Here is a 24,703-nt window from a genome sequence, read left to right as displayed (position 1 = left end):
TGCAACACGAATAACGTCGTCGGGATGGCGTTTCAAGGAGAGCTTTTATCATCTCGAACAGCTGCGCAATATTTTCGCAGCTGGTGTCAGCTGATGCATAGAGCCAGCATATACTTTACGAGCATGTCTCCATGAGAGTGAAGAGCCCGCTGTGGCGCTGAGTGCCATTTCACAACAAGCGGCCAGTGTGACGCGGTATGTATCTAAACAAAACCCGTCCGGCAATGGCGTCTGCCAGGCAGGTCTGGTTGTTGACTTGTCGGTCGTGAGGGGGAGATCGGTTAAGAAAACATTCTCCGGTCGAGTTTTCCTCGCCGGCCGAATAGTATGGCGGACCTGGAAAATTCTCGCCGCGAGCTGCGCAAGTCGGCGGACCTGAGAAGGATACTGTTCAAAGAAGAGGAGCAGGCTAAAACGAGACACGTAGGTTGCTTTATTGCTTTGGCGCTACTAATGCCTGGAGAGAAGCTTTGGAGGCGAAGGGCCACGCATATGCATTGCTTTTGCGTTCGCAGATTCGGAAGCTGATGAACAAGCCAGCCTGGGAGCGCAGTGCCGACGAAGAGTGCATTCTGGAGAACTCGCGTGACCTGGTCCAAATTCTGCAGGAGAGGTCGCGGAAGCGCCAATGCAACGAGCAGCGTCTTCAAGAGGTGCGTATGTGACGCTGGCTTGGGGCGTCAAGTCGAACTGAACATCTGCGGTATTTGCACTGGGTTACGCAGCGTAGTAGCTAGTACTAGCAGAGAACATCTGGTACTAGCAATTAAGGTACGCAGCCTACGCTTCTCGGTGTTTCCGTACCTGTGCGACAACAACAAACGTGCTACAGTGAACGCTTATGAGCTGCGCCTAGCAGGAGCGCCGTGCAATGGTCGCTGGCCAACGCTGCGCGTTCGCGTCGCTACCTGTGGTCACTCGTGTGGCAAATATTTGCAGCCAGCCCAAGATTTGCTGGTGGCTCTTGCTGCGGCAGTTATGACGTCGAAACTAAGTGGACTTCGTGTAGTGTTTCTCTGGCGACAGGGCAGAACCTTCCGTAGCGCGTTGGAGCGTAAATTTCGAAGGAAAATGGCAGCTTTCGCTTAGCTGTTCTCGCTGGGCAGCTGTTTTGCCGGCGCGAGTATGTCGATGTGGATGAAGTGCCAGCTGCTGCGAGCCAGCCCGAGTTGGCCCTACCAATGGGCGTGATACGCGCATACGCCGAGCGTCACAACTCTCTTCGCTTCAATCCAGAATTATAGCTGCTAATCGATGAATGAACTTGCATTTATGTAGCTCAGTGTTGTTTTAAGTGAATTGTTTTTCAGTACATTGTTTGACGATGGGGCCACTGCATTATGCGCAGTTTTGTGGATGGGGTTTTCAAGGCAGTCTCTTCTCTGCAAGTTTATATGTGTTGTATATATATTGATACGGAACAGCCGCCACAGTTTGGCTGCACTGAGGAGAAGGAAGACGTGTTCCCGCTTGATATAGCATCGCCATTTTGACCTCCGTTAGCTTCCCTGTACATAAATTGTAAATAGCCTTGGGCATCTGCTACATGTAACAATATGGACCATGAAATGCATATATAATGCATATTGAGTTGATCTCATGTTATCGGATGTGTTGACGCATTCACTTTATTCTGGCCATAGAGGGAAGATACACAAACTTTTCTTTTTTTCACTATAGCTGTTGAACACTGACCAACACCTCTGTTGTTGCATTATTTGTGGTAAAACATTATTGGCACCTGTGGCCATATTATGTAAGGATTCTTTTTCGTAGCAGCCATGGCCTATTCTCTTAATTTCTTAACACTCATCACAGCAAGTGGCCAATACCAGTGATGAGAAAGCAAGATGTTATGCTAGCAAGTAGAAAAATTCACCGACAATTACGATACTCCTTAATGCGAAATTTGAGCGCAGCTCTATATGGTGTTTTCATTTCGCGATATATTGGCTGGCACGGACAATCCACCTCGTGCGGCACGTTGCAGATGGAGCGAAGTGTGGCGAGACTGCCTCGCTAATCTGGAGATCGCGAGAGCCAGCATGTGGGTGACGTGTGGCCACGATTTACAGCAGCGGCCGCCGACAGACCTACCAGACGACGCACGCTACTCTGGCGCCATCTCGTACCCATTGTCACCGCACTACGCTTTTCTTCTCACGCTTTCGCCATACCCTCTTCTGCTTTTCATCTCATAGTTCCACTTCACCCTCCTCTCCGCTTTCCTTCTTGCGTTTTTCATCCCCTGCTGCGATCCGCATTCGCTTTCATCTTTCGCTGTGCTCGTTCGTTCGTTTACGCCGCCGCAGGAATGGGCGCCTAAGAGCTGCGCTCTGAAAATAATGGAAACTGAAAAGAATCGTCACGCATTAGAGGCCCCGGTATTATAAACTGGTTTTATGGGCCATTCTTGTGTACAAAATGTCTTTTGTTGATCCTGTTGACAAGACATGTTTAATGTTTGTTGCCATCAATTGGGAGCCCCGACAGATGTTGACAGGCAACTGTATGTGAATGTGATCCCTTGAACCATGCAGGTGCAAGATCCACCAGCAGTGCTGGCCGAAAAGTGCGAGGTACTGGCGACGGCCATTACCGAAGCACGCCACCTTATAGTGTACACGGGTGCTGGCATCAGCACAGCGGCGCGCATCCCAGACTACAGGGGCCCAGCAGGTGTCTGGACTTTGCTGCACAAAGGCCAGCGGCTTCCCGAGTAGGTGCCACCTTGCTCACTTGTCATGGTATGATCAGCTTGTGGCACCGGATTATGACCATGGCATGCCGCTGCCACAATCGAAACGACGGGATTTTGCATTGATAAGGCAGCCCCGTATAAACAGCTCAACTCGTGGCTTGTTTGTGCCCAAATTTCACTCGGAGAAATAAAGTGGCTTTCTCTGTGTGAAATTCACGACAGGAAAGCAAGTGACTCTCTGTAGTGAATTTTGTTTAACGCCATGCTTAGCTACAGTACATGCCTGCTTCTCACAGGGTGAACCAGAAGTACCCTACATGTCATCTGCCGTGGTGCCGGAAAAAAAAAATTCATTTTCTCAGTACGGGGAACGGTGGCACTGCCTTCTGACTGGAAAGTAGAATCACTTCACATTTAGTTGTCTCCTCCACAATATGGAATTCGCTCTCTTCTGGGACAGGTGGCGCCAGTGTTCCTTTCCCTCCAAAAAACTGCTTTTCCATTGCAGGGTTCAGGACCTGAGCCAGGCTTGCCCGACCTTCACTCACATGGCGCTGGCGCAGCTGCAGCGCATGGGGCACGTCAAGCACGTCGTGTCGCAGAACTGCGACGGCCTCCACGTTCGCAGTGGCCTGTCCCGGAAGTGCCTCTCCGAGGTGCACGGCAACATGTTCCTCGAGGTGTGCCCGCGCTGCAAGCCGCTGCGGCAGTACTTCCGCCTCTTCGACGTCACTGAGCGGACGGCCTTGCGGCGGCACCGCACGGGCCGCCAGTGCCACGTCTGCTCCGCCGACCTGGTTGATACCATCGTGCACTTTGGCGAGAAGGGCCGGTTGCGCTGGCCGCTTAACTGGCAGGGTGCGGGGCGAGCGGCCGACCGGTGTGATGCCATCCTCTGCCTAGGCAGCAGCCTCAAGGTGCCAGTTTTCCTTGGCACTTTATGGACAGTGCATGAACAGTGTTTGTGCATTCATTTCTCGCGCACATTTTATCAGCCAAAGGCAGGGTTAGCATGGCCAAGCGACTAGTTTATTTCCGGATCTGTCGATGCCGCAGCCAGGGGTAGCAAATGCGACCAAAAAATTCGGGGTAGCTTGCACTAGTGGCCACCAGAGCAAAGTGGTCTGAAATGACCAGTAGAAAAGAAAGTCTTGCTCTGAATTGGTAAGGCCTCACCACCCGGCTGGTTTATCGTTGGCGCAGCCATTTTTGGTGTCGCATGCTGGCTGCTGGCTTGACCTCACAGTGGCCTGCCATTTGCCGGTTTTCTAATTCTGCCTAAATTGGCGCATTATAAGCAGCATCGCTTTTGCACCTGGTGCACAGCTGAACTCATTCCTAAATCTTTAAACTTTCACCTTTGTTATCCAAAGTTGCTGGACTGACCCATCCATTCTTTTGCTTTTTTTTTTAAAGCGAAGCTTTCTTTACCTTTCTCTGCTTCTTTCGTGTGCCCTTGTCATGCCTCCCCCCCAACCCCCTGCTTCTTTCGGTGCTATTTACTTCTTTGCAAAGGCGGCGACTGTAGCACCTGGGCTTCCCGTGCCCCTAAATACATTGCTGCATGGATGTCACCTATATTGGCTCCACCAATAAAGAATGGAAAGCACAAATGTGCATCCAGGGAGTGCAGCTACTGCTCGGTGAGTTACTCTCCGTTCTGTACAGGTGCTTCGGAGATACCGGTGCCTATGGGGGCTCGACCGGCCCGTGCGTGAGAGGCCCAAGCTGTACATCGTGAACCTGCAGTGGACGCCCAAGGACGACTCGGCTGCACTCAAGATCAACGGCCGCTGCGACGAGGTCATGCGAGCCGTCATGGAGCATCTGAAGATCTGTGTCCCCGAATACGAGCGGTGAGGCTTACGTGCCACTAAACGTGGCACACAAGCGTCCACTTGGGGCTTTGCCTGACACATAAGGACGCACCTTCTGTGGTGGATGCGGTGCACTGGTACTGTGCCAACATTAAGCGAAATGGGCTGGAGAAGATCTGCACAATCTCGTGCATCGAAAATGCCATCCTTAGTCACCCTGAGAAACAGTTCTAAAGCACAGCCAACCAATATTACTACTCATAATATGTTTCAATTTTTTTTAAAAGTATAATGGATTCCTTGCTTGCTTCAGTTCTTCACTAGAGATCCCATGGGTCGGCAGAATAAGTGGGCGCTCCCTTATACTCATTCACCAATATTTTTGCAGGCTAAGTACTCGCCCATACTTCTTGGTATTCACTCGCATCTACTCACACTCATGCACCCACTCACATGCATATTTCCACTGATACTCACAGACAGTGACTAACTTTCATACTCATGTCAACAGGCACTCTCTGCTCTTCATACTCACATTCACTCAAGTTTGCAGGCACTCGCGTTCCCGTAGTCATGTCTCCTTGCACTCTTCCGACACTCACTAACACTCTGTCTCTAGCCAGTGAATTGAGGGCGGAGTGAGTATGTGTCAAGTCTGCTGTCGTATGATAAAGCCACATATAATGAATCCGTCATGAAAGTTTGTTCAAATTCATTACATTCGAACCTCATTATAAAGAAAAGTCGCACCTGACACAAAAATAGCTTTGTTATATCCGATAATCGTTATAAACACATTTGTTACACTGCAGTAGCACAGTGAGGCGATTTTCTCATTTACTTTGTTATATCCGATAATTCGTTATATCGAGGTTCGAGTGTATAACGAACATGGACATAACGAATTATCGCATATAACGAAGTAAATCGAGATATGTCTGACTGACACCAGTGGCCAACAAATATATGCTTATAACGAATGTCGGATATAACAAAGCTATCTTTGTGTCGGACTCGACTCCTCGTAGGCAAGTTTCGGTGCGTCGAAATTACCTCTCGTATCAAACTGGTTCGAGTGCCCATTCGTCGTACCTGGGTTCGGTTGTATTTACGCAATGCTTCTGTGCAGGCACAATGACCCACTGTGGAAGCTGCACACGCCCGTGCGGCCCAAGGAGCTGCGGACGTTCACCAGGTTGCCCTTGGTGGTGGCCGAGGAGCCCCCGCACGAGGACCACTGTTACGCAATGACAATCAAAAGGAAGGCGAAGACGGCGACGACGACAAGCAGGGGATTGTCAAGCAGGAAATAGAAGAGGAGGACACTGTGCAAGAGAGAGAGGAGGAGGAAGAGGCCGATAACCCAAAGAAACAACCGAGGCTCATTGGCTGGTACGGAAAAGGGTGCGCCAAGTGGCGCCGAAAACGCTAGCAGACGAGCTCCGTTGCACTGGTATGAAGAGGATAGTCGCGTCGTCTGCCGCTGATTGCAAAGAGCGATTGTGGTAGATGCTGGCTCGAGGACACAAGGACTGGGGCGCCCCCGACACCCGTGAAACGAAAGGGACGCATTTCGGCGAGGCACGGCATCGGATGAGGGTGGCTTCGTGAAAGGTTGCTGCTTGCTGTGCGTTAGCGTGTTGCCCCATGATGTGTTTGTGCAATTGTCCTGTGAACAGGTGAACAGTGAGTTTGCTACGTCGAGGTGCAAGTCGAAGTGGGTAGAGCGTGCAAGACATTTTGTTCCCAAGAGTCTGTTTAGTGCAAGGCACCGTCTACCTATTGTGTGTTGATAACTACAGTGCTCTTCCCGTTAACGAGGCCAGTATGGAAGCATGTGTTTTCATCATCCTTGATACCAGGGCTCGTTTTTATATCGAAGCTGAAGATAGGCGTGCATTTGTGACCAGCGAGAGTAAAACTTGTGCGGGCAGCTTTTTGCATGAAAATGTAGAAAAACAAGTGTAAATTTTTTAAAGCCAGTGCGCATTTTTCAGTTTTCCCGCCGAGAGTGGCAATTTGATGGCCATCAAAATTTAGCAGAAGACAGGCACAACATAATTCACAACACTGAGTAACTTGTCTCGCAGACCAACTTCGCGAGACGTTTTGCAGACGATTTCTGCAAGAGGTCTTGCAGATTGACTCTGTGAGATGTATCTGAAATGAGCTAAGCTCGTGGAGAATTTGGTCATTAGGTGAGGCATCTCATTAGCTACATGTGTACAATTTACCTTGATAAGTGTGAGCCATCATTGACTTGGGAAGATGGTGTTTACAGCCTTTAATTTGTAACGGTTGGGCAGAGTGCAACTCATGTTGCTTCTAAAGCCTGCCTTTCAAAATTAAACTACCGTAAAATTCCAAGCAAGTGCCCCCCCCCTCAAGCAAGTCAAAATTCTGCAAAAGTTGGGTGGGGGGCGCTATCCTGGAACGGCATTAAAATTTAAGATGACGACAAAATTTTTCCGCCAGAAAAAAAAAAGCGCAGTGGGAATAGAATTAAACTGTTATTTAACATGAACTTTATTAAGCCAAATATTTGTTACTGCTTTTTATCACTCTGAAAACCATCGAAAGAACTGCAGAAATAGCGCATCAATGCTCCACCGGCGCGTCACCGCAACCGGCGACACACACATTGGCTATGCAGTTTCTATTCTATTAAAACCCTGTCCACAGTCAAACGTTTAGCACCAAGGAGAGTTGCGATACAAGTGCGATCATGATTGTATGAAACGGTGCATCAGGGCACCCCGGTGCACTAAAGAGAGGGGCTTTACGGTGCACACGGGTGCAATTTGCCAAATTTGCCATTATTTTCGTGGACTGGATGTGGCAGGCCAGTGTTGCCTGGGCGCGGAGAGGGGGGCGCTTTCCCGGAACGGCGCAGAAATTTGAAATTAGTTCACTTAGGGGTGGCTCTTGGACGGGTGGGGATGCTTGCTCGGAATTTTATGGTAGAGTTGTTTATTTTACATCCCACTCTAAATTAATACAAATTTTGAATTATAATAATTGCAGACATGAAGTGCCATAGCATGTTTTAGAGGCGGCATTCATTGTTCTTTTGAACTTGCTGGATATGTGAGGGTATAAGGAAGGATTCCTTTCCTTATCAACACTCCGAAAAGGACCTGTATTTCAGTAGACAAAGGGTCTGTTCACTTAGGTTTTCTGGAATTCAAACTGTCTAAATAGAGCATGGGTGGGGGCGCTTGCTTGAAATTTTACGGTAGAGTTGTTTATTTTACATCCCACTCTAAATTAATACAAATTGTGAGTTATAATAATTGCAGACATGAAGTGCCGTAGCTTGTTTACAGGCGGCATTCATATTGTTCTTTTGAACTTGTTGGCTATGTGATGGAATAAGGAAGGAATCCTTTCCTTATCAGACTTGGAAAAAGGCCTGTATTTCAATGGACAAAGGGTCCGTTCACTTAGGTTTTCTTGAATTCAAATCATCGAAATATACCTTGCCAACAGACTAAGGACCAAGACACTGTGATTGTATGGGGTGGCACCAATAGAAAAGCACGAGAAGCTTTGGCGAAGTGTTGAGACACTACGGCCATGGAGTAGGCTAGACCAGGCTCTGCGGTTGGGAATTGGATCGATTTCTCGATTCAATCCGATTCAATCGACATAATTGCTTAGGAGACAATTTAAGATTGTGCAAGATTCCATTACATGTAGCAGCATCCTGAGGTTCCTCTGCAACTTCACAGTGCTTATGGCAGGTGGCGCCACTCAAGCTGTTGCATGGTGACGGTATGCTGTGGTGCGGTCTACACAACTGTGCAGGTTGCCAAGGACAGCAAACTGCTTGTGTGCGGTACCAGACTGCCAAGCACTGTTTTGTGCTGCAACCGCATGGGGTAACCTGTGTGACCAGCAAACTTTTCCGTCTTCCGATGGTGTTTCTGACCAAATTTGGAATATGCAATGATTTAGTAAGGTGAGCATGCTGGACCATGTGCGAAGTGCTGTGTTAAGTGACCTAGCTTTTGATCGCCGGTGAAGCTTTTTGAGAAAATGTGTTTTTTTCTTGCCGTAACAAGCGCTGTGTCTTTGTCATTGCTATGGAATTTCTTTTACTGTAGCTATGTCGACATTTTGTGGACTGAGGCAATTGGGAAACTTGATTGCTGGTACTGATGAGTCATGCATTTCTTTTGCTTTTGATTGCCCATGCAGTTTTTACTGAAGAGTGGTATTTTGCCAAAAACTAGCCATGTCTGCTGCTTTGGCTCGTAAATGTCGAGCTTGGAAGACTGTCTTGTTAACTGAAGCCTCTTGGCAAAAGGACTTCAAGTGGCATCTCTTGCAATTACGATGCAGTGTGTTAATGCAATTCCCTTTCCCATGGTGCTCTGTCCAGAATTCTCTGTATCGTGGCGTGAAGGATGTTGTACATCAGTAAAGGTCTGAAGACACTGGTACAAGCTTTATTCCTTGGTGACGTGCACCAATTTTGCGGACCTTGGAACAAAAGTGCTGGTGTGACACAGGTAGGCTGCACAGGAGGTGCACAACAGTTGCATGAAAAGAACAGAGGTGTGTGTGTTGAAGTGCGGTCCCTTAGACATGCTCCTGTATTTGTTAATGTTCCTCCACCTGATGGATGTCTCTGATCTCGCATATCCGTGCTCGTTACAAGGTTTGACTGTAGTTCTGTCTATGCATAGCTAACCTGAGGTGGAGGAATATTTGAAAGACCGCCAGACAACAATGACTGCGTCAAACAGGCTCACTCGCTAGCATGGTTTTAAATCCTGCAGGGGGAGGTTCATCTAGAGCACATGCACGCACAAAGGTGTCCCACCACTGCCGTCTGTCTGGGAGTGCAGCGAGACGCATGATCTCCTCTGGTGACACCGCAATCACAAGCACACCTAATGCGCGAAGCTGGCGCACCTTGACTGCCATGACACCACGAAGACGACCCCCACTGTTTCGCACCAACACACTGTCGTCCAGTAGCTCTACGCTGACGATGCGAGACTCGTAGTTGCCGGCTGGTGTCTTCCGACGCCTTACGTCTGCCACGTCCAGCACCGGGCTGACGCGCAGCGACTGTGGACACACGGCAAAAGCCACGCCGGCGATGCGGATGTGTGGCAAGAGGCAGCTGGCACGCAGCCGACGTTCCCCAAACACAGCCACTAGGTCTCCAAAGCCATCACGCCTCGGGGGTTGCTCTCTGCTACTAGGCAACATTGCAGTTAGTGGAGTGCCCCTCATCAACTGTGCGGATGCTGCGACGAACGCCAGCCGCAGAGTGGTTTTCTTCTTGCCATCGAAAGAGACCGCGCGCTCTGCACTGGGCGAAGTTGCTCTGTCGATGAGGCTCCACGGGTAGCAGTCGAGACAAATAAGCGACTGCAGGGCGTCGAGCAAGTGGTATAAATCTCTGTTCGATGTAAAGTTCTGCTCAAGAAACTGGACTGCCACTTGCAAACTCTCGCTCTTGGCGCTGTGGTTTACAGCCGCAAATGCCCACAGCACCTTAGCCACATCTTTCACTCTTGGACGTAAGGAAGGGTGCAGCCTAGACGAGTCGCGTTTGCTTGACGAACGTGCGCGAAGTAAGGAAACCACACTGTCCTCGAGACGTTCAAAGGTGCCTCTGTCATACACAGCGACGCTGGAGAAGGCAGCCAACATGTGAGCACATTCCGTGACCACCAGTTCCTGGCTGTGATCAGCAACGTAACTTGCCAGGTTCTTGAGAACATCGGCACTGTAATGCTCGCAAAGTCGCAAGAACTTCAACGTGGCTAGAATGTCGAACCTGTCCTCGCGCAATGCCAATGCGCGGGCTGTATGCTGAGACACGACGTGGAGAAAGGCATCGTTGGAGACCCTGATCTTTAACTTGAACAGACTACTACACAGCACAGCCAGTTCTCTGAAATCTCCTTCCAGCTTAAACTCTGGCAGTCGATGTTCAACAGCACTCACAAAGTCTGGTGGAACACTGCACTTCTTGAGCGCCAAAAGGTAAAGAAAATGAACCAGATGCGGCCGGGGCAGTTGCCTTAAGTCGACAGTGCGCAACAGCTGCCGTACATAGGTGCCTCCGCAATAAGGTGAACCAGTCGCCCAGGCGTCCATAACACGAATCGCGAGTTCAGGTGCGAGGTGACCTACTCTACGACAGCACTCCCTTTCCAAGGCATGCGCCTGCACTCCTTTTGCTGAAGAGGCACAACAGGACAGCACAGCACCAACTAAATGGTCGTCACCAAGGGCTGGGAGAGCAGACATCTCCAGTGCTGCAGGCCCCAGCTGAGCATTGGTAGTCGCTACAGTTCGGTGATAGACGCCACTTTCCCGAAAGAAGCCGAAGTAGTGGTCTCTGATGTATCTGTGGCAGTAGCGGTGGCCGGTGACTGTAATGCCCAACACCACTGGGCGCAGTTGTAGCAACTGGCGCAGGAACAGCCTCGTCATGGTAAATGCTACTTCATGTCGAAGTGGCACATACTTTTGTACTTGACCAGCAGCTCACGCTTTCGCACCAGCTGGCGCCGCAGTGCATCTACCCGACGCAGCTGCTCCTCGCGCGTGAGCTCGATGCCCGGCAGCTTGTTGATCAGGTCGCGGCACAGCTGCAGCTTGCCGCGCAGCTCCTGGATCTTGGCAGCACTGTCGTAGCTGTCCCGCTTCTGCGTCGGGTCGTGCGAGTCTTTTTCTATACTGTGGAGGCAAAAGACACAAAAAAAACAATGCTTTCAGACATGTAATACGCGGACCGCACTTTCAGAGATGTCACTAGCGGGGCATTGGTCTTTTAACGTGCTGATCTGAAGGAGTAACATTCCTAGTGGTTTCTTAAAAAATATTTAAGAAATTAAGTAAAGCATGTAGTGTATGGGAGACCACAAACCAGTGGGGGGGTTCTGTAAGTGTCTACCTAGTGGAGATGTCCATTTGGTATGTTGCTGAAGTTCCGATTGGCTGGGCTGGGGTACACTTGACAAGAAGACAGGCGCCCCCAGCTAGTCAACACTTCAGCAGCAGACAAAATGGACATGTCCACTAGGTGGACACAGAGTACCTCCACTGGGTGCAGCAAACCTTAGCGATGTCTCTATGCACGTCAATTACGACGAGAAATGCACACAGAAGAAACGAGTAGTACAAAGCTAGGATGACTTCTTCACCACGATTTTGTAGCGATGCCTTTTCCCGATGCTAATGCCTTTCGACCCTACTCGCACTGGTGAGTGGTCAAAACAAAGGCATCGCCACAATATGGCGGCTCAGAACAAATACTTCGGGGCAGTTCTTCGTCATAGTTAGCCATGTACCAACTTGCCCAACACAGCCTCTGTGCACTTGCAGAAATGGACAGCAGTTTGGTTTTTCGTCGACCTGAAGCAATTGGAACGCCGGGAAGGGCTGCGATGTGTAAAATACAGAAAAATGCCCTTCCACACACAAAGTGTGCAACTTGGTTTTTCACGCCACGCAATAATTTCGACATTGAATGATATTCGACAATGTTCTGACTTGCGCTGCAGAAGTCGTGGGGAGCTTTTTTTTTCATCGCTACGATAGATTGCATTTTTTAAAACTACTGCTCCTGAAGGGCACATGTAACCGGCAAACGGAGGCCTCAGGAATGCACCTAAGATTATAATAAAGCAAGCGGCCCAGGGGGCAGCGTGGGGGATCAAAGCTGGAACCAGGACGATCCTGGCTCCAGTTTTGATGTCCTGGAGGCGCCGTCAATAACACGAAATAATGACGCGTTGTTACAACCAGTAGTGATCTGCAGCACCATTCAGAATATTGCCCGATAAATCGAGCGTTCTTTTTTTTTTTTTTCTTCGCATACAAGAGCGGCTGTTCGCAACAGCGGACAGCCGATCTCGGCAAGCCAGCAACCCGCGGACCAGTCCGGGCTCCAACTTTGCTATTCCCGTTGACCTTCGATGTCCTGGAGGCGCTGCCAAAGTACAGTGCTCGGCGACCGAAACGCGATACACAGACCGCATGGCGGCCGGCACTTTTTTTGCGCCACCGGTGAGCCCTAGCTGATTGCTGACGGGCCGAATGCGGTCACAATACAGGGCATAGGCTCTCGCTTTCGTGTAATACAAAAATGCATCAGCTTTGGTGTCCCTAGGGCCTACCACGGCGCAAAAATCGCCGGCAGCCACGCGCTCCGAGTATCGCGTTTCAATCGCTGAGCACTGTACACTTCATAATAAAGACTCCGAGTATCGCGTTTCAATCGCTGAGCACTGTACACTTAATAATAAGACGTTGCTACAACGTGTAAAAAGAAAAAAAAAAAAAAAAAACTGGCCAGGCAGTGAAGCACTGGCTCGCGGAGCCGCCAACTTGTGACGCTTCAAAAGGAAATTCGGAGCTCCGACACACGTTGCGTTGTATTAACATTCGATATCGACCACGACGTATCACGCTCGCCTTCACCGCTGCACGAAAACCGTTGCGGAACTCATCATAACAGCTTCGCTGTAAAAAAAAAAAAGGAAGCACCGAAATCATACCTTCTGATAACGTCGTAAATAAGATGCAAGATCTCGCTGCTCACTTCTTCAATCGTTGCCATTTTGCACACTTTTGCACGATGTCGATGATGGTTAGTCGATCGTGAACAGGAGAGTGCCTTGCGAGTGCTTGCGAGTGTAAAAAGTGACCGCAAAAAAATCTAGACGACGTAACGTGAAAACAATACATTGCGCAAGCTGTATATTTTATTTTTACGTTTATTATTATTGTATTTATTGTTCATTTCAAGACTCATGCTAAGCTCTAGGTGGCGCTACCTTCGCTTTACGCGCGTCTAGGAGGGGAGGTGCGCATTCTGTGCTAAGTGGTTTCTGTTTCCGTGCTACGTTTGAAGCGGGTAATTAATTTCCGAGATCCGAATTATATGGTGGGCGCTTGCTCAAGCAATTTAACTTTGATTAAACTATACAGTGGCGCGCAGTTTTTAAACGAGAGAGCGTAATTTTTAGACGAAGACGATCCCTCCGAGCAGTCGTCCGGCGCTGCCCTGGTGAAGTGTCGATGTGCTCAGCGTTTCATCGGTTTTTCGCACGGCTATGACAATAACTTGGTAAGTCCTTTCTCGTCTTCTTCAGTAAAGTGGCTCTGATTTCTAGGCATCTCCAACGCATGCTTATGCAGCAGCCGAAGTTTCATTCGATCGACTGGGTGCAGTCTATCTACCGGCGATGTCTATCGATGAACAGCGGCGTATGTAGAACTGGCGGTAACTTCAAGACGTGTTTGTCAACCATTGGGTTACTATCCTGAAAAAACGGTTCCGTATCATGCATCACTTTTTGAAAACAACCACCTGTTTCTGACAGCCACGCACTGGTGCTTTCAAAGCGGTGTCGGACCGTAATGCTTTGCCGGCACCTCCTGTAATGTGACAGAGATACGTCGAGACGAAATTTAGTTTTATTGTGATAGCAATTATAGAGGCACTCCAAGCGAATTTTTGCCGTCGGCGTTGCCGTGAGGTTCCGTGTATATTGAGGTGCATGTATGCTATATGTCAGTGCGGTATATGCAGGTTATATTGCCACATCATTCTATCACTACAGTTGCTCATACCAGGTATTACATTAGTGACAAAATTATTCCTCAGAATTTTTAGAATGGCAGCCCACAAACAAATGTCATGAAACAAAACACCGACAACGCATGCCGTTTATCTTGAATCTTCCCAGACTTAAATATTAAAAGTGCAAAGCAATAACAGAGCTCAAACCTGAAAATGTTTCAATTTTATTGGCGCGACTGTGCACTACCTTCGGGATCGGCCCAGGAAAGAGGTTTGAAACATACCCGATACGGAAAAGTGGTGGTAAAGTCGCTAAGAAAGTTGCTGGCTCTAATTAATAAACATAAATGAAATTGACCAATAGCAGGATTCAAACAGAGGACACCTATAGCACAGCAGCTCGTAAAAACGAGCTAAGTGAAAACTTAGCGTACGTTTACTTCAGTTCATACTGCGTCTATAGCTTTGAGCCCTACACTTCGTGTAATATACCAACGTTTTGCTATCGCATTCATTGCTTCACCCTTATGGGGAAACTATATTTTTTCACCACACTACACTCTGCTCACCATACCCAGCACTTATGTTGGGTTTAAGTGTTTGCATGAATTCCTCCATGCGAAGCTAGCTGATGTCACTGATACATATGGTAAGGAATTAGTACTGTGTATAATTTTAATAACGTTTGATTGGCGACGCAGCAAGCAGCTTCGAACCAAAAATGTCGGGGCCTCTCATGGACAGCTCCAAACCAAAGTGGCGTTAGTTACCTAGTTTAGGAACACGATAGTGCATGTAACGACAAGCTCATAATTGTTGTGGGCAATTGGGAACATACGGGAGATATGAGAACCCGATCGCAGAAAAACAAAAAAACACACCTGCGTGTGGAAAAGTGCGCTGTATATGGAACATTTTTCTACGCACTTGAAGTCTGCTTCGCTCAAAAGATGCTATTGTATAAAATAGCTGATGGAACAGTACTAGAAGTTTGATCAGCGATCAAGGTGCATGGCTTTTGAACTGCACTTGTTGTCTTCATTGTTCACTAGGCCATTCTCATATGCTAGGTGAGTGCATGGGAGGCACTTACTGAGTGTGTCCTGTATGTAGTGATCTTCTTCTTCTTTCTGGGATTTTACATGCCAAAACCAGTTCTGATTATGAGGCACGCCGTAGTGGAGGGCTCCGGATTAATTTTGACCACCTGGGGTTCTTTAACGTGCACTGCAACGCAAGTACACGGGCGTTTTTGCATTTCGACTCCATCAAAATGCGGCGGTATGTAGTGATCATCACCACGTGACATCTAATATAGGGATGCTGCCGAATTGTGCTAGCTCAGTAAAGGGAGCTACATTTAGAACAGTCGAAATTTGTCGATCAGCTGGTTCGCGAACCAGTTTTAGCCAGATGGCAATGCGATTTTTTTTGCCAGTGCTTTACTGAGAGCACCCAATGCCAACTGCGCTAAAAGCATCAACTGAAAAATTAAGTCGGCATTCTGAATTGCTTGTGTTTACGCTATCATTTACCTCTCTGCGCACATACCAACTGTGTAGGTTATGGTTAGTGGCACTTTTGCCAGAACCAAAACAGTGGCTCATGTTAACAAATAGTGTAAAGTGAAGTGGGACTTTGATACTTAGTCGCAGCAGTGTCTTGTCTTTATCCGAAAGGTAGAAGGCAGCACTTTGTCCTGTCCTTATCCTAATCTTTTACGCCTTTGGTTAATGGGAAACCTGTACGAACGAGCTCAGGCTCAGAAATTAGTCCTGTCGTTCGAAAAAAAGTGGTGGCAGGTGGCATTTCAAAGCCACGGGTGCTGCGGCCAAAAAAACACGCTGCCTCGGGCCACTTGCATCAAGACTGTGTGTTAGGGCACTGTCACCTCTGGAGGCTGTATCCAAGTGGTTGTGCTTCTCGACGCGGCCAGGCTCCTCTGCTTACTTTCCTACAGGATACTGACTTGGCTTCCCATTCGTACTGGATGTTTGAATGTCTTTTTTTTTTTTGTGAGTGTCTTAATGTTTTGTTAATTTTTGTTTGTTTATTCTTTTGTAATTAGTGTAACCTGCGTGTTTTTCTTATCTGTTCCTACTGCCACACACTGTTCCTCCTTGTCGTTGCTTCTCATCTTGTTTCTTTTTTTACTCTTTACTTCCCTTCTTCCTATCTGAAACTCCTGTTTCTATCCCCTTCTTTCTGAAGGGTAGGCAAGCGGTGTGCCCCTTTCGGTGGCAGTTGCCAGCCTGCTCTCCCATTTTTTTCCTATCTGTCTATTGTGTACCTGTTATCGTATCTAATAATATTAGATAGGGGTGTGCGAATAGCAGTTTTTGAAACCGAATCGAATAGTGTCAGAATCAAATCGAATATTGAATGCTTTTCGAATAGCTTTCAAATGATGAACAGCTGTTTTCACAGTGAATTTAAAACAATGTTCACGTCTTAGTATTCGTGGCATTAGCAAGGTCCTGTCATTGCACTGCACGTTATGAAGCGTTTTTTATTAAAAGCGCAAATGGAGCAATCAGGGAATGAATAGGTAGTTTGTTTGCATGCACAGGACTTTTCGGAAAGTGCTAACGATCGCTGTGTAGCCGGCTAAGTTTAGCACCCCGAGCGACGTAGCCCACTCCACTGCAAAAGTTATGAAGTTTTATGCCTGCAGGGCTAAATTTTGTCGTGTTCTTGCTCCAGTTTTATGTTTTATTGCACACAGTTTACATTATTACATGTTACAAAGATATTAAAAATATATTTGTACTGTATGTGCAAACAATGACTTCAATTCTGAAATCGAATTAGACACTATTTGATTTGTTATTAGAAAGTTTCGAATATTCACATACCCCTAATAATAATAATTGGAAGGTGTTGGTACAAAATCTGTAACATTAAATGCACTTCTTCCTTAGGGAGAGCAGAGTGATCAACTATGAGGCAGAGCGCAGGGAACGCCGAGGTATTCTCGAGGAAGTTTCGGACCACCCACTGAGGTCCAATGTCATCACGGTAAGAACGCACCTTCTCTCAGTGAACTTGAATCCACGATGACTCTGCAGCACTCATAATAGCAAGTGTATACAGTTCAACTGCTGCTTGTACCGAGTCTTGTATGAATAGGAGTTGCAGGTGTCGTTGCAGGAAGTTACACTTCCAGATAAATTATCAGCTCATTTGCACTGAAATATTCTATAGGACTACACGGTGTTCTAGACTATTATTTCGATACGTTCTAATATATTAGTTATTTACCCTTACATATTTGGCTAATATTATAGGAGATCCTTGTGTTGATTGCACCGACAGCTATGTTTACTGCAAGCTGCTTTGTACTTACTTTTGTAACGGCTCTAGTGTTTTATTAATACATTTATTTATTTATTATTTTATCACATACCCACAGCACCAAATGATGACATTAAAGTGAAGGGGACAGCTGACAAAAATGTACAAGTTGAGGTTATCAACCAAGAATCAATTAACGAAAAAGAAAGAAATCATTAAACGGGTGTAAGTAGCAAATATACATGACACAGCATTTACAACTCGTTTTCAACAAAGCAAATTTTGCATTTTGTATTATTCTGGCAGCCATATTGAACATTATCCAAACATTATCCACTCTTATAGTTCTATTTTCAATATCCAACATGAAGTGTACTATATAAGTGCTGTATGTCAGGCAACGGAAAAAAAAAAAAAAAAAAAAAGTTTTGCTTTCCTATGCAGAGGAGAGTTAGTCAAGCCACTCTGAGCTGTCTCTCTCTCTACCATCACTGTCTTGAATTTGAAGGAAAGATAAATTAATGATTATAATTAACAGCAGCGCTGTTAGGTCGACAGCAACAAGGTGCACATTCCTCTGTCTTTGTTAATTGCACTGTTGTCACTTATAAAACTGCGCTAACTTACACAGTTTTACCAGTCTTCATTAGTACAACTGTTTCCAGTCCAGTGAAGCATATGTTGTGCTGCATTAACAGGAGCAGCGGCGGCCGACTCCGGCGGAACGGTTGCGTCCGTCCACCACGTCATGGGGCGGTCCCGACCCACTGTCCATCAGTGATGGTGTCGACCCCTTGTCGGCCATGGCCAGCGAACAGCCGGTACGTAGGTAGAGCTGCCTTTCTTCAGGCAGTTTGTAATAGCTGGAGTTTGTGGCTGTGGTTTGTTGCATAATGCAGTCCTCTTATTGATTGGAAGGTGTGGCATAATCATCACCAACCTATTTCAAAGGGGCCCTAAAACACTTTTTGAACATAGTAAGCAAACATTCCTGATCTTTAGAAGAGGCACCTGCGAACATATGAGCCAAATAATATTACGCCTTGTGCAGCAGGGAATTTGCAATCTCGTTTCAGAAACAGTGGGAGAGTAGCTTGCTCTCGCCTCCGCAATGTCATCATGCAGCATCATTGCAAAGCAGTGATGCCCACCAACAGCTTTTGGCTGATTTCGTGATCGTGAGAATATTCTCAATAACACTATTATTGCTAGTTTTGAGTGAAATAACTGAAAAATTTATATGTCTGCAATCTCAGAAAGAGAGAAAAATAATTGGATCGTTGCACTGTCGGTCGAGACGCATCAGTTGCGCGTAGATAGTCTGCTGTGCACGGCCTCCGAGATAGCAGCGGCGCGCTGCGTAGCGTAGTCTACTGTTGCCGCCTCGGGGTGGCATGACAAGCTGGAGTGCCATGCCATGACAAAGGTACCTGGATATCCTCAATGCAACTAATATATGCCTTTAAGCACATCATTCTTTTATTAAAGCGAATGTGTCTATACTTCCTTCCCCGAGGTTCGGCCTGTCTGCTCAGTCAGTTTCCTGCCATGTAAATTAGGCTGATCCTTGAAACAGTGCATTAGTAAACTGGGCCAATCCTGGAGACAGTGTGATACAGGGTCACGTGGGTACCTGGGTTGCATTCTTGGGCTCTCCGCATCTTGAATCTGCACACGCTTACGTGATGTCCTTTTGCTGTCACGATTTGCTCACTATACTGAACCAGAGACCACTGAAGTTCAAAGTCCTACAAGTTATGAGTGCAGGTGAGCTTGCACTTTGTTCGTGCTGGTGCCAAGAGAAGTGAAGGATACTAGTGCATACAAAAAAGAGCCTCAGTTTGTGTTTTTGAAGAGTTGCTTATCATTAGGGGTCAGCATTAAAGCACTGCTCCTGGTTGTGGTCTCCTGCGTGCTATTAAGTGGCAAGGCATACAAAATTTCTTTGCTGTTCGTTGAAACAATTTAAAAACTTCTTGAAGGGACACTAAAAATAAGAAGCTTTTACTCTGTTTAGACTGATAAAGCATTCCTCCTAAATTCTTTTTTCAATAATTTCACGGTAGAGATCGATTATCAGTAGTGAAAATGTAGGCCAAGGTTCTGCCTTTTCTCATTTCGCGCCAAAAACCACAGTGCTGGTACGTCAGTGTGACGCCACAAATTTAAATTAACTTTTCTTGTTCTTGGCCTTTTTCGCCCAGTAAGAGTTCCAAAAACTTACCAAATTCAGTCTTTGGCTTCTTCAAAATAAAAAGTCGTCCATGTTTACTGATAAAAAATAACTAGGTACAAGCAGACACAGTTGTTGTTCTTGACGTCGCAGAAAGCTGGTGCGGAAACTTTCAAAGGGGTGTGGGCACAACCATCTTTTGTTTTGTCTCTCTTCAGCCTTGCCAAACCTGTTCTCACAGTAAGAGTGACTTTTTGGTACTGTGTAAGGGTAAATTACTAATACGGCTCAAATAATTTTTCCCTTTAATGACCCTGGAAGTTACTTATGTGGACTTCGTCGACCTTAGCACGATAGGCGAGAATGCCACCAGTACCTACCTTCGACAAGGAAAATCTGCCTTACCAAGGATTCTCTTTATGAGAGAGAATGGAGAATCTCGCTCTTATACGGTTGTCGACCAATCTGGGGATGAGATCGACTTGTCCGTCCAATTGTACAATTTTCTTAGGCAAATGCTGTTTTCATGGCTGCATGCAGGATCTGGACGTGCCGAGTTCCTCTGCCACCGAGGAGGGCCGTAGGCAGGTGGTCTCGCCACGTTTCGAGCCCTGGGAGAACAAGAAGGCCGCCATACTGGCCAAGTACTCAACTGCCGAGAAGCTTTCCATCGCTACAAGCTTCCTCTCGGGTGGTGAGAAAGGTAATGCGCAGTCTAGCGAATACTGTGATCTGTGAGATGCGTGAATGTGTATGTCTATGTGTATGTGTGTGTGTGTGTTGCTCTGCATCACGTAAGGGCGCACTCACACTGGCAAGTCGCAGTGATCACTCAACCAAGTTGGTCACAAATGGTCGCATTGGTCTTACAGTCACCATTTCGGGTCAGTCGCTCACTGCCTGATTTTTCTGCTCTGCGACTGGTCTCTCAAAACTTCTGAGCCAATCAGCGCCACAGGAGTAGGATGCTGGAATACCGTGGAAAAACAATAATGCTGTAGGCATGGCAGTTTGGGCATGGCACCAGTTGCAAGACATTTCGGTAGGGCAACAGGTAGGTTGCGTTTGTCGGTGCGAAGATCAGTCGCTGCAAGTTGCTTCTTGGTTGCCACTTATGGCCGGTCACACGACTTCTGTCAATTGCCGGTGTGAGTGCACACTAAAAGAGAACGGATTTTACAATGGACTGTGACTGTGCGACACTGTGTACCGTGTTATGTTGTATATCATTGTGTGTGACGGTGTGACACTTTGATAGACTATGTGTGAAAGTCACACGAAGACAGTCTCCGTTCCTTCTTTCCTTTTCTCAAATTTTTGATACACCTATTCTCTTTCCCCGGTCACTCTCTCTCTCTGAGCCATGTGCTCTATGCCCGATGTTGTCTGTGCAGTGGTGGTGAAGACGCAGAGTTCCGTCACGGACAAGGTCAAGAACCGGCTCGAGCAGTTGGATGACTTCGAAGAGGTGAGTCTCTCGTCTTGTAAATGTGTGAACGTCCACATCTCGATGTCCGCTCCAAGTCGAGTCTTTGACCTCAAAGTGTGTCATGCAGTCCAGACGCAATTTCTCTTTTTTGCGGAAGGAAAAGAATAGACAAAGCTGCGAATGTTCTCTGTGATCTGTATCTTTGTTTGTTTTTTTGATGATTCTAGGTCTTGTAGTGAGCCATCGAAGATGCAATTAAATGCGCAGAAGCGCCAAAGCGGTGTTTTGCCCTGAGAGTCCTCCGCCCCCTTGCTTGGTGCAGGGTTCGGTGCGGGAGATGTTGAACCTGTCACAACAGGAGTACACCACACGCATCGAGGAGCTGCATCAGGCCCTACGCCAAGCGTGGGACCAGGACCAGCGTGTGCGCGCACTGAAGATAGCCATTCAGGTACCTGCCTGTCCGTGCAGTGGTGTACTGATGATTTGTACTTTGATGTACGGCGATTCACCACTACCACAACTGCCGTGTCACTGCGGCCACATCACCACTTCTGCTGCGCCACCTATGCAGCAGGAGAATCTTGAAGTTTTACACTTTTCCTGGAAAGACTATAGTTTGCATTCTGCCCAATTTTCATGTAAAGTGATCATCCGCAATAAGTTATAAGCATGTTTAGAAACTTTCAAATTCGTTTTTCTCTCTTTTTTTTTTCTCTCTCTTTTTTCGCTCTTATGCTATATTTTCAATTTGTGCACAAAAATTATTGTGCATAATGTGACTCCACCTCTGCCAAATTTTGTGTGCATACACACAAGGATGTGTAGAATGGAAATATATCTAGGTTTTATTGTAATTTGCAGAAATTTTGGTCATGTTAATCGTAGAAATAGTCACAGTAGTTCTTGATAACTACAGTCCAAATTGAAAATTGTTTTTATATAATAAACGTGAACAAAAGTAATTTTAGAGCTTTCTTGCAATTATTTGTTTATAAGGAGCAGTGTAGGTTATTTAACACTTTCCGAGGCCTGGTGGGAAGCTCAAACCTACTGAAGCTCAAGACAAGAGACCCTACTTTTCCGACTTCCTAGAAGTACAGAAAAATAAGCAGATAAAATATTGAGTAACTTTTTAGTTACTCATTGAAAATGGGAGAATAAATCCTATATTTTGCATAAATTGCACCCAATTTGCTTAATCATTAGCGAAAATCGATCTCTGAGGTGCATCTCCTCTTAGGAGACATGACAAGCATTACTGGCAAAAGTATTTCTTTGCGTCTGTTGTATCAGTTACCATGATGCACCTATGCATAAGGGTAGTTGACCTTTTACCTGGAAGTTGTTTGCACTTAAGCACGTTTAAAGTTTAACACTTCAAAAGTCGGAAACTTTTCATACAAGACTTTTCACGCATTAAAGTGTGTCCTGATTGGCCAACGATTGCATGCCTACAACTTTGATAGGAATGGGAATAGCTTTATTTACAGAAAAAAAAAAGGGGGGGGGGGGAAGCAGACAATGTTCACCACTGCAATGGCCAGCTTGCAGAAGATACCCATGTGAGAGAAGGTTTGTGAACATGAGGCCATGTCTCTTGCAGCTCCTAGGCATCGAACCATCACATTGTTAGGAGGGCTTTTAGCACAAAAGCATGAAAATATTGAAGTTGAGGTTTTTGCATAGTTACTCGTTCTGGGATACGGAGCAGGGAGCTGGTGCAAGATGCTATTTTCACATCGTGTATTTTGTATTGTGCGTTATAACGCGTGTGGGCGATGATGTACACCCACTGTGCTCTCAAAAGCAAACTGTGATATGGCGACCCGTGTGCATACTGATGCAGTGCTCAAAACTTCTGGTGGACACGTCGGTGGTGCAGTTCTACCCGAGCAAGTTTGTCTTGATCACCGACATCCTGGACAACTTTGGTGAGCCCTGGTGGTGAAACACCATGATGAGTGGTTGCTATTCTGTGCGCACCTGATTATTTGAGGCCATCGAGTTGAGATTTTCAGGTGCATGATGGTACATTTGACTTCTGTTAGTGCAACCTTGATGACACGTGCTTGGTCTAAATTCCTTGGCGCTCAAATCGAGGGGTGAGCTTAGCACGTGTGGGCTCCTTTTCAGACTTTCAAACACTGCTGAATCTGCATGCAGGTATAGAATTAACTGATGTTGAATCAGTGGAAGCTTATCTGCACACTTGACGAACTTTACTTTGCAACAAATGTACAGTGGTCAGGGAGTTCAGACAAGGGTTGAAATTGCAGCACAATGTTCTTGTTCTTTTGACAAGTGTGCACTGCACTCTCACCAGGCAGTGCTGTTTTCTCTTGGAGCAAAAGCACATTGAAAGATATGAAAAATGTTGTCTTTGGGCTGATACCTCATGTGCAGGCCAGTTGGTGTACCAGCGGATCCACTCCAAGGCTGAGTACCTCAAGCCTGGAAGCAAGGCGCCCGTCCCACTGCCTGGTTAGTTGCACTCAGATGTGGCTCTTGAAGAGGAGTATAAAAACTCAATTGAGGAAAACCAAGTGAGCTGGCAGTGTAATGTTAGTACAGATACCTAGGCTGACTTGTAAATGCTCACATTATCAAAACCACTGTGCCATACGTGTAGCGAAGCCTCTCTCTCTCTGTTTTTTTTTTTTCCAATATGACCATTCTTCTTTTGCTTTACTTCTGCATCGTGAAATATGGTGCTATGGATATTTCAAGGTCAGGTCTCTCCTCTTTACGATGGTTCCAAAATGGCGGCACAGCGTCAATGGAAAATTGCGTGCTCCGCGGTGCGATGGCACCACCCGACGCTCAATTTGCTACCTGTCTTTTGTTGACAGCGCACCAGAAAAAATGTGATTTTCTCAACTTCTGCGTCACTTAAAAAAAAACAAAACAAATATATATATATATATATATATATATTTCTCCAAGTGATGAAGGAACACCCGAGGATTGCGAAAATAAGAAGAATCAGGAATTTAGACCAGTCAACCGAAGCGGTGGGTGGTAAACCGGGGTGGTAAACCGGAGTGGTGAGCAGAATTTTCACCCCTGCCCGCCATGGGGCAGCGGTGGAAACCCTGCTGTCGTGGTAACATTCATTTGGGTCATCAAAAAAGTTACAATTATTCAGAAAGGTTCCGACATGACAGCTGTCGCCAGTAAAGGGATGAAGACAAACCGGAGGTTTACTAACCAGCCCATATTATTAGTACTGCACAGTGCTATGCTAGGCCACTTGTGTAGCTTTCTCCTTTTCCTGTACATCTTATCTTTCGTTTCTGATGTGACATGCTGGTGCGGCCATTGGCTGATTCAAAGTTACAAACAGCATGAGACTCTCAGGGTGGAACAGGTTTTATATACTTTCTATGTGGCACAAGCATATGTGCACAGGAGCTTAGTGCCAACGTAATTTTGCAGTTTTCTTCATGCACAGCCTAAGAGATGCGGAGAAAGTGTCTGGCTTTCACTCGATGTGCACAGTATTGAAACTAAAATGGTGGATGCATGGCACAATCCACGCATGGTTTCGTGTATGACCAAATGAAGCAACAACTGTGTTCAAGTTTTCTGCACGCATTAGCATGTTCCAAGTTTCTAATGCATTCCTATAGCCAGAGCGGCCATCGTTCCAACACATCACATGTCTCGTGGCTATTTGGGATTGTTGGTTTGACATTGTGTCAATTCATAGCGCAGAAAAACAGATGGACTG

At 46.6% G+C, this 24,703-nt stretch overlaps 6 protein-coding genes across 7 annotated transcripts in view; 3 read left to right on the top strand and 3 right to left on the bottom strand.

Annotated features, from left to right (window-relative positions):
• Positions 1-8,972, top strand: part of LOC119453160 (NAD-dependent protein deacetylase sirtuin-7-like) — a 60,843-nt gene extending 51,871 nt beyond the window's left edge. Inside the window, 1 exon segment of the mRNA XM_037715168.2 lies at positions 7,551-8,972. The gene's annotated coding sequence lies outside the window, so the exon portion shown is untranslated.
• LOC119453156 (uncharacterized) overlaps positions 1-11,116 on the bottom strand; it is a 53,375-nt gene extending 42,259 nt beyond the window's left edge. Inside the window, exon 1 of the mRNA XM_037715164.2 lies at positions 9,220-11,116. Within this exon, the coding sequence (XP_037571092.1) occupies positions 9,262-10,977 (1,716 nt within the window). The 5' untranslated portion in view covers positions 10,978-11,116 and the 3' untranslated portion in view covers positions 9,220-9,261. The remainder of the gene's footprint in view (positions 1-9,219) is intronic.
• The window catches only part of LOC119453152 (uncharacterized), an 86,099-nt gene that overhangs the window by 5,173 nt on the left and 56,223 nt on the right, over positions 1-24,703 (bottom strand). The gene's annotated exons all lie outside the window — the stretch shown is intronic.
• Positions 231-6,977, top strand: LOC119454022 (NAD-dependent protein deacetylase sirtuin-7). Its single transcript, XM_049667603.1, has 6 exons — positions 231-423; positions 516-653; positions 2,541-2,719; positions 3,210-3,618; positions 4,370-4,557; positions 5,648-6,977. Exons 1-6 carry the CDS (start codon positions 328-330, stop codon positions 5,829-5,831), a joined length of 1,194 nt encoding a protein of 397 aa, XP_049523560.1. The 5' UTR covers positions 231-327; the 3' UTR covers positions 5,832-6,977.
• LOC119453157 (mediator of RNA polymerase II transcription subunit 9) lies at positions 10,986-13,178 on the bottom strand. Its single transcript, XM_037715165.2, has 2 exons — positions 13,047-13,178; positions 10,986-11,223 (listed from the first exon to the last, which is right to left on the bottom strand). Exons 1-2 carry the CDS (start codon positions 13,106-13,108, stop codon positions 10,986-10,988), a joined length of 300 nt encoding a protein of 99 aa, XP_037571093.1. The 5' UTR covers positions 13,109-13,178.
• LOC119453153 (VPS35 endosomal protein-sorting factor-like) overlaps positions 13,367-24,703 on the top strand; it is a 30,734-nt gene continuing 19,397 nt past the window's right edge. Inside the window, exons 1-8 of the mRNA XM_037715162.2 lie at positions 13,367-13,618; positions 16,996-17,092; positions 18,067-18,189; positions 20,082-20,244; positions 20,936-21,009; positions 21,293-21,421; positions 22,820-22,904; positions 23,377-23,454. Coding sequence (XP_037571090.1) covers positions 13,605-13,618; positions 16,996-17,092; positions 18,067-18,189; positions 20,082-20,244; positions 20,936-21,009; positions 21,293-21,421; positions 22,820-22,904; positions 23,377-23,454 — 763 coding nt within the window. The 5' untranslated portion in view covers positions 13,367-13,604. The remainder of the gene's footprint in view (positions 13,619-16,995; positions 17,093-18,066; positions 18,190-20,081; positions 20,245-20,935; positions 21,010-21,292; positions 21,422-22,819; positions 22,905-23,376; positions 23,455-24,703) is intronic.

Source organism: Dermacentor silvarum, chromosome 5 (genome assembly GCF_013339745.2).
Source record: "Dermacentor silvarum isolate Dsil-2018 chromosome 5, BIME_Dsil_1.4, whole genome shotgun sequence".
NCBI lineage: Eukaryota > Metazoa > Arthropoda > Arachnida > Ixodida > Ixodidae > Dermacentor > Dermacentor silvarum.
This window is presented reverse-complemented; position numbering and strand designations above follow the sequence as displayed.